This window comes from Globicephala melas, chromosome 16 (genome assembly GCF_963455315.2).
Source record: "Globicephala melas chromosome 16, mGloMel1.2, whole genome shotgun sequence".
NCBI classification, from domain to species: Eukaryota; Metazoa; Chordata; class Mammalia; order Artiodactyla; family Delphinidae; genus Globicephala; species Globicephala melas.
In genome coordinates, this window is record NC_083329.1 from 63,060,029 (window position 1) to 63,073,047 (window position 13,019).

General features: G+C 34.9%; 1 protein-coding gene across 5 annotated transcripts in view; it reads right to left on the reverse strand.

Annotated features, from left to right (window-relative positions):
- Positions 1–13,019, reverse strand: part of TET1 (tet methylcytosine dioxygenase 1) — a 132,069-nt gene that overhangs the window by 22,186 nt on the left and 96,864 nt on the right. For 3 of the 5 annotated variants that reach the window (XM_060286266.1, XM_060286267.1, XM_030862415.2), the window contains 3 exons: positions 5,943–6,154; positions 1,149–1,299; positions 710–796 (listed from right to left, as the gene is read on the reverse strand). In XM_060286266.1, coding sequence (XP_060142249.1) covers positions 710–796; positions 1,149–1,299; positions 5,943–6,154 — 450 coding nt within the window. The remainder of the gene's footprint in view (positions 1–709; positions 797–1,148; positions 1,300–5,942; positions 6,155–13,019) is intronic. The other 2 variants (XM_060286268.1, XM_030862416.2) reach the window with 1 other exon arrangement.

Sequence of the window (13,019 nt, forward strand, 5' to 3'; positions counted from 1 at the left end):
GGCGGATTCTTAACCACTGCACTATCAGGGAAGCCCCTAATGATTTTTTAAACTAACCTTGCTGACTGATGAATGGATTTTTTTTCCACCACTAGTTCAAATGTTATAAATTCTATTCATATTCATCTAAAAAATTTTTAAACATACACTTCTCAAATATGTTTTTCTGACAATATCTAGAGCAGTGTTTTCCAAGCTGTGGGTCATGACTCTTTAGTGGACCATGAAATCAGTTTAGTAGGTCAAAACTAGCATTTAAAAGAGAAATAAAATTTCATAAAAAATATTTTACTGAATCATAGTGATCCTCAGCAATAACTATATAGGATATATTAACTTTTTAATATCTAAATATTATTTTTGCTACATATAATAAGGTGAAGTATTGTTTTGTTTTATTTATTTACTTGAATATATATATGCCTGTATAGTTGTTTGTACTATAAAATGTTTTTTACTCATGGTCACAGCACAAAGTTTGAAAAACACTGATCTTGGAGTTAATCAGTATCTAAATCCTCCCAACTCCAAACAAAGCATAAAACATTACCACACTTAGTTTATATAGGTGCCCCACCCCCTCCCACTACCTACCCACCCCTGATTTGATAAGAATATTGAATTATACTTATTGTTATTTCAATTAAAAAAATGTAAGTACTCAACTTATTTAAACTTAACAGTAAGGTTGACTAATTTCTTTGCTCACCATGGCCTCGTGTTCCGGACAGATTGGTTCCGGTTTCATATATCTTCTTTCTGGATTACGTCCTTTAGTAATTCTTTCATAGTAGTGCTGTGGGTAGTAAACTTACTGAGTCTTTGAAATGTTGGCAAATAGCTTTATTTATTCTTCCTACTTTGGCTGGGTATAAAATTCTAGATTTTTTTTTAACAGTGATTCTCTTTGGGGTTAGGGGAGAAGAAGGAGGGAGCCAGGGACAATTGGAATTTGGGTTGATAGTTAAAGACTTTACCTACATTATTTAGAATTTTAAACTATTTTCATATATATATATATATATACACATATAGTTACTATTTTGTCACTACTTGTTAATATTTAATTTTTTTACGATTAAAAAATTTTTTAAAAGGAATGTACTTATATATTCATTGTGCAATTCATAAGTAAAAAGGACACTTACGTGTAAGGGAGAACTTGGATCAATTCTAAATCTTCTAGGACTTGGGCTTCTACCAAATTTGCAGCCATTGAAATACATACTCCAAGAACAGCCAAAAGAGAAGGAAGCTCCGCAAGTCTCTGGATCAATTCCTTGACATGTACAGGTACGACTGTAAGATGGTAATTGCAAGGGAATGAACTGATAAAGTAGGACAATACCTCAAATAGAACATTTCAGGTTCATATAACTATAGAAGTATAGATGGATAATGAAATCATTTTAACACATCTATTTTATTACTTATTTAAAGTAGTGTTATGTTAACAACACAAGGCTAACTGCACTTGAATATAACTAAATCTTCAATTGAAATGTTTGTTCAAGATTGTAAATACAAATAAAAGGCAACAAACTATACAGATCTGATATATCCATAACTTGTTTGACTTGGAGATGTCCAAGGAAGGGAAATAAAGGGCCTGGATTTTAATCCAAGATTGGTTTCCTGTCAGAAGTGAAAATTAAAGCATCTCATTATCTCTTTGGACTTCATCCTTCCTTTGTAAAATGACATTGATATACTCCTGTGAGGACTGATTAAGGATAATATGTGTTGTATGTGAAATCACTTTGTCAATTTTAAAGAAAGCCTTTATAAATGTCATGAGAAAAAATTGAGGAGGAAGCTCGTTTCGTTCAGCGACTGAGTAATTTTATAACCTTGGGGGCATTTCTGAAACCCCCAAATGACTCTATACTAAGGATGACAATGATAAGAACATACACACAAAGATGTGAAACCAAAGAAGGAATGTACACCCTTGTGGTTCCTATTTGCATAATGCTTGAAACTTCTAATAGTATGGAATTAGTACTTATATGACTTAAAAATACAAACAGGGACTTCCCTGGTGGCGCAGTGGTTAAGAATCCCCCTGCCAATGCAGGGGACGCGGGTTCAATCCCTGGTCCGGGAAGATCCCACATGCCGCGGAGCAACTAAGCCCATGCGCCACAACTACTGAGCCTGCACTCTAGAGGCCGTGAGCCAAAACTACTGAGCCCACATGTCACAACTACTGAAGCCCGCGAGCCTAGAGCCTGTGCTCCACAACAAGAGAAGCCACCGCAATGAGAAGCCCGGGCATTGCAACAAAGAGTAGCCCCTGCTCGCCACAACTAGAGAAAGCCCACACGCAGCAACGAAGACCCAGTGCAGACAAAAATAAATAAATAAATAAAATTAAATTACTTAAATTAAAAAAATACAATTAAAAAACACACGTTTTTAAAAAACAGTGAGTAAAAAGAATATAGAGATTTAGAGATCAAAACTGTAAGTATTTTTGGACTCCCCTGGTGGTCCAGTGGTAAAGAATCCACTTTACAATGCAGGGGATGTGGGTTTGATCCCTGGTCAGGGAACTAAGATCCCACATGTTGCGGGGCAGCTAAGCCCGGGTGCCACAACTACTGAGCTCACACACCTCAACTGGAGCCGGCATGCCGCAAACTATAGAGCCCATGTGCTCTGGAACCTGCGCGCCACAACTACAGAAGAGAAGACCCACACGCCACAACTAGAGAGAAGCCTGAGAACCACAAGGAAGAGTCCGCGCGGCACAACAACAGATCCCGCACACCTCAAAGAAGATCCCACGTGCTGCAACTAATACCCAACACAGCCAAAAATAAATAAAATCTTTAAAAAAAAAAAACTATAAGTATTTTTAGTTGTGAAAGTCAGGAAAATGCCTGATATATTTGAATGTAAAAAGGATCATTTAAGACACTATGAAGGAAAAAAAGGAAGGAGGAATAGTTCAAATATTCTAACTTCCACTAAGATGGAATATATGCTTTTAAAGGGGCAAAAGATTACAATAACTTGAAAAGGAAGAAAAATAGGATATAAATAGGATCAAAGAAGGTAAATTTGAAATTGCAGAATTTCAAAGAAGTTGCCAAACAAGTAGAAAAATGTAGTTTAACTCTTAACTGTGAGACCTAAAAGTTTCTGTTAAACAGTCAACATCACCAATGATGAGACAAATAGACTTAAAATAGCTCCTAATATTATGGCCTGCCAATAATTCCTGAACTGAATTAAATCAGGAAGAAACAATCCTACAATCCAAAATTGAGCAACAGTCTACAAAATTAGCCTGTCCTTTTCAAAAAGGAAATGCCACGAAACACAAAAAAAGACTCAGATAAAAGGATTAAGAGACCCAAAAGACAAAACAACTCAATCCATAAATCATGGGTAGGGGAAAATTAATATGAAGTATTACTGGAGAATAGATGATATTTGAATTAGAGAATAGCATTTTATCTAAGTGAAACTTCCTGGTTTTGATAATTGTACTGGTGTTAAGTAAGAGAATGTCCTCATTCTTAGAAAACACCCTCTGAAGTATTATTTAGGGGGAAAAGTCATAAAGTTTGCAACTAGTTCACAAATTATTCTGAAAGAAAGTATAGAAAAGCAATAATGATAATAACATGTAAGCTTATGTGTATGTGTGACCATGTGTATAAGTGTATGTAACAAACCATTAACATTTGTGGAATCCAGGTAAGGGGTATATAAGAGTTCACTGAAATATTCTTGCATCATTTCTGTAATTATAAAGTTTTTTAAAAGTGATAGGCTAGATCTACATTGAGTGATATAGAATAAAACTATTTATGAATTCTTGGGAAAAATAAGTTTATATGTATATCATTTAGAACTGTTTCTATACAAGAGGTATTTTATTATTGTGAATCCACATAATAAAATAGAAACATTAAAAATGATGTATACAACTAATATGTATAAAATAGATAAGTAATAAGAAAATGCTATATAAAAAACAAATAAAATAAAATTCAAAAATTCAAAAAATAAGTGATGTATACATACTTGGGATTAGGAAGATTAACAAAAATATAATGAAATGATTTTAAACATAAAGGAATGTTCTGGAAGGTACACAAATAATCTTGTGTGGAGGTTAGAGAGTGAATGATATATATTTTGTTTATAATTTGTATAATGACATTTCTTTTAAAAAAGAGAACTTTATGAGGAAAACTACACAAAACACTCTTGAAGAACATAAAAGTAAACTTTAACAAATGGAAAGAAAAATCATATTATGGGACTGGAAGATTCAATATCATAACAATGTCAGTTTATTCTAAGTTAATTTAATGCAATCCCATTAAAAATACCATTAGATTTATCTTAAAACTAGACAAATTGATTATAAAGTTCATTTGGAAGCACAAACATAAAATAACAAAGAAAGCCTTGAAAAAGAGCAAAAATAGTGAGCTAGCCTTACCAAATATTAAAATATATTATAATGCCTCTATAACTTAAAAAATGTGGTACTAGTACGTGAAAAGACCAGACAGTGATACAGAATTCATATAAAAGAGAGGACTCCATTATATACAGTTTTTGTATAAGGTAGTATTTCAAATCAAGGGGAAAAGAAGTACTCTTTAGTAAGTAGTATTGGGATAAATGGAAAAAAGAATAGAAATGGATCTCCTCTTCCCACTTCTGTCCAGCATAAATTTGAAATGCATCAGAGATTTACGTTTTAAAAATTTCAAATTTCAACAATAAAAGAAAACATGGGTGAATTATTCTGTAACTCACGTGAGAGAAAAATGTTCTTAAATACCACTCAGAATTCAGACACAATAAGGGGAAACATAGATACAATAAATTACATTAAAAAGAAAACGTGCAAAAGGTGACATAGCAGAAGTAAAAAGACAAATATCAAAGTGGCAAAAGCATTTAGAATTAAATCGCAAAGGGAGAGAAAAAATGAACACTCCTTTTGAAATAGGGGGTAGAATAATTAACAGATGGCTGACCATAAAAAAGGACAAAATAATGCCATTTGTAGCAACATGGATACAACTAGAGATTATCATACTAAGTGAAGTAAGACAGAAAGAGAAAGACAAATACCATATGATATCACTTACATATGGAATCTAAAGTATGACACAAATGAATAAACCTACAAAACAAAAACAGACTCACAAATATAGAGAACAGACTTGTGGTTGCCAAGGGGTGGGGGAGTGAAGAACTGGGAGTTTGGGATTCGCAGACGCAAACTGTTATGATATAGGATAGATAAACAACAAGGTCCTCCTGCATAGCACAGGGAACTATATTCAATATCCTGTGATAAACCATAAATGGAAAAGAATATGTATATATATACATATATATATAACTGAGTCACTTTGCTGTACAGCAGAAATTAAAAACAACATTGTAAATCAATTATACGTCAACAAAATTTAAAAAATAAAAAACAAACAAATGGCAAATGCTCTTAACCATATGAAAAAATACTCTTATTCATAATATGAAAAATTCAAATCAACGTAAACTGATGACATTTATCCTCTATTAGATGGGCAAAAACTCAAGTTTGACAACATTGGAAAACTGTAGAAAAACAGATATTCTCTTACAGTGCTATAGGAAATGCAAAATTGTACAATTCCTTATGGAGGAGCTGTTCCTTTATAGAAAAACCTCTCTCCTCCAGACTCCAGGGGTGAGAAGGATCAGGTACCAAAGAGAGAAGCAAGAAAAGAATATTCTAAAGGAGAATATCCTAAAATGGTCTTAGCCCACTATGAAACCAAGTCTCTCGTTAAAGAAATGTTCACTCTTTAGTTGCACAATACCTAAAATTCTGTTCTCCCATATAACATATGTAGTTGGTAGTTAATTTAACATGATATAATAGACTGAATGGCAAAACAGTACAAAACAGATTTGATTACTTTTCATTGAGAGTGCATCTTCGGTCTGTGGGATGACCATTGTATGACTTTAGACTTTCCGTAAGCTGCGAGTACAATTTGTCAGCCATTGGAAGAGGGATGCCGTCCCATACCATGATGAGCACCACCATCACAGCTGTTGGACAGTGGTGGCCTGCACGCTGTCGAACGAGACAAAGAACTTTCTCTTCATCGCTGCTTCTTCTTAAAACCTGCCAAAGCAGAATGCATACATTTATGGAAAACAAGAAACCTAATATTGAATGCAGTGGATATTGTTTTTAAAGCTCTGCATCATTACATTTTAGTTTTTAAAAAATTACTATTTCTTAAAGGGTTGAAGCCTATAGGACCTTCAGGTGTTAGACTAGCTGCCTCCATACAACTCATCACAGGGTATCCAAGGTTACTTGACTAACAAACAACAGGCAGAAATCTGTGGAAGCAGTCTGTGTTTTATCTCACTGTTGATACAGTATTGCAAAACAGACAACAGAAGATCCCATGGAAAAGAGCCTAATTAACTCATCTGCTCTTCCATAATTGCCACAACAGGACAAATCTAGCTAGATAGAAATAACCTAGTACTCCCAGCATTAAAAATAAACTCTGAGCGCTGTATTTAGCATCTGAGGAAAGTTATTGATGTTTTCCTTGGGCAAATGGTTTTGCCATATAGAATAACTAATACATAAAGCAATACTCCTGCAATTCCTGTGATTTTTTTCCATGCTATCACAGGGATTTATCATACCCAACTTATCATAAGATTAAGGTGGTCTACCTGACATGGAGAATGCAAATTACAACAATTCATTTTGAATATTTATCCTTTAATCTTACACTGCATCATAACCATGAGTTGCTAAAAAAGGATTCCTAAGTATTTAAAATACTGCCCGGTGGTCTTAGTGTTTATCCTAGTGTTTATTTTTTTAAATTACATTAAAATATTGACATCATGTAAAACCATCCAACTATGTTTAAAAGTCCCTCCATATATCACAAATTTACAGTGAGACTGATCACATTAATCAGTAAATGATGAAACTGCCCACCCCTGTGACGAGAATGGAGCACCCAATAGCATAATTAATATTCTATTTTTGTTGCTATAATATTACAAAAACTTGAGATGAAACTTCTTAAGATGTTAGTTACCCAATATCACTTTCTTCTGTCACTCCAGATGGTTAACAATCATTGCTACCAAGGCATCCCTTGAGTAGAGTTGGCTTTAGGACCTTCCCCCTAAACACAATTACGTATATTAAAATTTTTTTCTATATTTATATGTCCTTTAACAGCCAAATAAGAATACATTTGCTTTCAAATAAGCTCAAACGCAAAATGATATATTGTAGCAAACAAAATTACACCAGATAATCTTCATGTTGTCAAACCAACAAAGTTATAGTGATCCAGTCTTTGTGTGGGAAATGCTAAAATGCTTTGTATTCATTGTATTTGTGCCTTTGTCAGATCTTGCATATTTCCTTCAGTGAATAATGGAAAATTAAACATAATGAGTCTTTAAATTCAGATATAGGTTTAATAAGCTGCTTAAGTATTGCTATGATATGGATATTTATGTCCACCCCCCAATTCATAAAATAAATCCTACATCCCAACAATGGTATTAATAGGTGGGGCCTTTGGGAGGTGATTAGGTCATGAGGGGGAAGCTCTCATGAGTGGGATTAGTGTTCTTATAAAAGAGACCCCACAGAGCTATGCAGCCCCTTTTACCATGTGAAGACACAAAGAGAGGAGGGATCACCAATCATGCTGTAACCCTGATCTTCAAGTTCCAAACCCCAGAACTCTGAGATATAAATTTCTGTTGTTTATAAGCCACCCAGTCTGATATTTTCTCATAGCAGTCTAAAAGGAGTAAGACAAGTATTAAACCTGTATAAGACCTTTGAAAACTATAAACATATTATTAAAAGAAATTAAAGAAGACCTAAACAAATGAAGAGAGATACCATTTTCATGAAAGAGTAATTATTATAATGACGTCAATTTCCCCGAAATTGGTTTCCAGATTTGATACAATTCCAATCAAAACCCTACCAGAGGGACTTCCCTGGTGGCACAGTGGTTAAGAAACCACCTGCCAATGCAGGGGATACAGCATCGATCCCTGGTCCGGGAAGATCCCACATGCCGCAGAGCAACTAAGCCAGTGCGCCACAGCTACAGAGCCCATGCGTCTAGAGCCCGTGCTCCTCAACAAGAGAAGCCACAGCAATGAGTAGCCCCCGCTCACTGCAACTAGAGAAAGCCCGCGCAGCAACAAATACCCAACACAGCCAAAAATAAATAAATAAATAAATTCATATATATATATATATATATACATAAAACCCTACCAGAATTAGTTTTGTTTGGGGGTGGAATTGACAAACTTGTTGCAAAGTTTATATGGAAATGCAAAGGACCAAGAAGTGACAAGGAACAAAGACAGAGAAAGTGATTTACCAGGTATCAAGATCTACTGTAAAGTTATAGTAATTAAGATACTCTAGTATTAGTGCAGTGACAGATAAGGAAATCAATGGAACAAAACAGATCCATATAAATATGGTCACCTGACGTATGACGAAGTGAAAGGCAAAAAAGCAGTCTTTCAATAAATGGTACTGGATAGACATCCATATGGGAAAAAAAAAAAAAGAATCTTGATGCCTACTTCACACGAGTGACAAGTTATATTGTAGATCTAACTATGAAAGGTAATCATTAAGTTTTTAGAAGAAAACACCTTCAAGACCTGGAATAGGTATAATATTTTAAATAGATTACCAAATTTAATAATCCTAAAGGAAAAAGTTAAGAAGCTGGAATATATTAAAATTAAGAACTTCTGTTTATCAAAAGCATTAACTAACAAAAGATTAAGTATAAAGGCAATCAATACAGTGGGAGACATAGCTGCAATATATATAATCGACAAACTATTCTTACCCAAAATATATAAAGAACCTCCTCAAATGAGTAATAAAAGCAAAGTAGAAAACTGGCTGAAAAAATTAAATAGGCTCAACACAAGACAATATCCAAACAGATGTTGAGCATATGAAAATATGCTCAACATTATTAGTCATCTAGCAAAGTAAAAAAACTTAAAAGCACTACATATGTGGGTGGGATTATAAAACGGTGTAACTGCCATGGAAAACAGTATGAAGTTCCTCAAAAAATTAAAAATAGAACTACCATATGACCAAGCAATCCCACTTCTGAATATTTATCCAAAAGAATTGAAAGTAAGGTCTGAAACAGATATTTGCAAACCCATGTTCATTGAATCACACAAAGGAATATTATTCAGACTTAAAAAGTAAGGAGGACTTCCCTGGTGGCGCAGTGGTTGAGAGTCCGCCTGCCGATGCAGGGGACATGGGTTCGTGCCCCGGTCCAGGAAGATCCCACATGCCGCGGAGCGGCTGGGCCCGTGAGCCATGGCCTCTGAGCCTGCGCATCCGGAGCCCGTGCTCCGCAACGGGAGAGGCCACAACAGTGAGAGGCCCGCGTACCGCAAAAAAAAAAAAAAAAAAAAAAAAAAAAATAGTAAGGAAATCCTGTCATGTGGCAAATAAATGAACCTTGAGGACATAATTCAAAGTGAAATAAGCCCATGATAAAAAGACAAACACTTTATGATTTTACTTACAAATCATATTCAAAGTCATAGAAACATAAAGTTGAATGGTGTTAGGGGCTAGGGTCATAGAAAAATAGGAAGTTGGTTTAAGGGGTATAGGGTTTCAGATTCGCAACATGAAAATGTTCTGGAGATCTGTTTCACAACAATGTGAATATACATAAAACTATTGAACTGTACACTTAAAAATGGTTAAGATGGTAAATTTTACATTATGTGTTATTTTACCACAATAAAAAAGAGAGGAAAGTCTTCTTTAAAAAAGCACTACAGACCCAGGAGATTGTCTAAAATGGAAAAGATAGAAAATGTCAAGTGTTGATAAGAATGTAGAGCAACTGGAACACTGGTACATTACTCATATGAGAACGTAAAAAAACGATAACCACTTTGGAAAACTATGTGTTAGTATCAACCAAAGCTGCACATATGCATATCCCGCCCCCTCAGCAATTCCACTTCTAGGTATATAACAAACAGAAATGTATTCTTATATTTCCTAAAGATAACACCACTATTGATGACGACCCAAAACTGGTAAAAACCCAAATGTTAACCACCAGAAGAATGGCTCAACGAGATGAGAATGATCTACAGTTACAAGTAACATGGCTTAATCTCACAATTATAATACCGTGAGGAAGACGACAGAAGACATATGCAGAAGAATACATATTAGAAGACTGCATTTACATACAAAGTTCAAATCAGGCAAGATTAATCAATAATGTTAGAAGGCAGGAGAGTGGTTACTCTTTAGGGAGTAGCTAGTGACTGGGAGGGTGCAAGAGTACTTCTGTAATATTGACTGCTGGTTACACCAGTGTGTACACTTTAGAAAAATTCTGTGACCTTAGGGATTTCTGAAGTCTTCTGCACGTATATCACACTAAGATTAAGAGTGTACCTTAACCTAAATTTAAAACAAAAAACAGAAACTGCTTAGTCATTTACTGGCTCAGGACATTGTAGCAATTTTATTAACCTTTCTGTAGGAGCACAGACCTCGGATCTAATAAATATTACCCACTATTTTATGTCTCTTTATTACTGCATACTTGGCTCCTGAGCACAGAACTCAGCTTATGGGAGGCTCTCGTCAAATATTTGTTGAACGAACCCACAAAAACCCAATGTGGTTGCATTTTATGAAAATTTCAAAACCAAGTGATACTATTAATAAGACAGAAACTCTCATTTCAGAAACAGATTTTAAGTGATACGAATAGTCTAAATTTTAAAACTTTTGGAGATAACCACATTTTTTTTGTAACTGGAACAAGTATTGATTGGTAAGCTATTGAAGCTGAGGCCTCATGACAGACTCACTTTATAAATGTATTTGTATTATTTTATTTTTGGCTGCATTGGGTCTTCATTGCTGAGCGCTTACGTTCTCTACTTGCGGTGAGTTGGGGCTACTCTTCGTTGAGGTGCGTGGGATCTCATTGCAGTGGCTTCTCTTTGTTTCGGAGCACGGGATCTAGGCACACGGGCTCCGTAGCTGTGGCTCACGGGCTCTAGAGAGCATGAATGGGCTTAGTTGCTCTGCGGCACGTGGGATCTTCCTGGACCAGGGCTCTGCATTGGCAGGCGGATTCTTAACCACTATGCCACCAGGGAAGCCCAACACTCACTTTAGATGATAAATGATGCACCCAAACATCTGAGTAATGTAATGATCATGACTACTGTCCTGTCACTTTTTAATATTTATTCTTATATTACATGCTATGCAATTGTTATATCTGTGAAACATCACACATTCTTTTAGCACTTGTGCTAAAATCATAACCCAAATTGAATAATGTTGGAATGAAGAATGTTTAAAATAAATGGCTTTTGTAAATACCATCCACTTGTCTTTTTTTTTTTAATATGTATTTATTTATTTGGTTGCATCAGGTCTTAGTGGCAGGTGGGCTCCTTAGTTGTGGCCCACCAGCTTCTTAGTTGTGGCAGGTGGGCTCCTTAGTTTCGGCTCGCATGTGGGATCTAGTTCCTGACCAAGGATCAACCCAGGCCCCCAGCATTGGGAGTGTGGAGTCTTAACCACTGCGCCACCAGGAAAGTCCCACCATCCACTTGTCTTTTGATATCAGCTTTATTGAAACGTAATTTAAATATCACGAAATTCATCCTTTCAAAGTATGCAATTCAATGGTTATTTGTACATTCAGAGTTGGCCAACCATTACCACCAATATATAATTTTAGAACATTTTCCTTCTCTGAAAAGAACCCCATTAGCACCCATGCCAAATTTCTCTCTTTTCTTGGCCACCATTACTCTACTTTGTATTTCTGTAAGTTTTGCTTATTTGGGACAGAGGATATCCTCTAACATGTGACCTTTTGTTTCTGGCTTCTTTTACTTAGCATAATGTTCATTCATGTTTATAGTATTTATCAGTACTTCCTTTTTATTGCCAAATAATATTCCGTTGCATGGATATTCAACTTTATGTTTATCCATTCATTGGTTGCCATTTGGATTGTATCAACTTTTGCTATTATGATTGAAGCTGCTATCAACATTCATGTAACAAGTTTTTATATAGACACATTTTCATTTCTCTTGGGTATATACCTAGGAGTGGAATTGCCTGGCCATATGGAACTGTGAGTCTTCCAACTTTGCTCTTCTTTCTCAAGATTATTCTGGCTACTCTAACATATTTTACTGTTAACTTAAGATAGGACACTCATACATTTAGACATGATGCTGAGAATGTAAACAGCAGCCGAAATCAAAATGACCAGTGATTGGAGATTGGTATGCTCTGAGAATTTATTCCCATACTTAGTATTTATCCCTGTGACCACTACATTTCAATACTTTGTATCACAGAGAAAACTGAAGTAGGATTTCCACAGGAAAAGCCATTCTCATTAATTAATGTATTAGATACAACTTTTCTGATTAAAATTTGTATTTAAAATCCATTGTATTACTATCACTATTTCTCTCCTGAGTTTAAATCGTGCATTTTCTATTTTCTCTAAATTATCATCAAAATTATTTGAGCAAAAGAGTTCTGGGTAGCTATTAAAGCTGTGTCTAATCAAATCCTCCTATAATTTCTAGAGAAATTAACATCAAAAGCAACTATCAAGGAAAAAAAATACTTCTGCAAACTAATTTGGAGAAGGAAATGAAGACCTTATGCTCTCAATTTTGAAAAGTAGCTGATAATAAACAGTAAGTTTCTAAAGAGCCTAATCAAACATAAGCTTTTGCACAACAAAGGAAACCATAAATAAGATGAAAAGACAATATATGGAATAGAAGATATTTGCAAACAATGTGACCAACAAGGGATTAATCTCCAAAATATACAAACAGCTCATACAGCTCAATAACAACAACAAAAAAACCCAAACATGCCAATCACAAAATGCACAGAA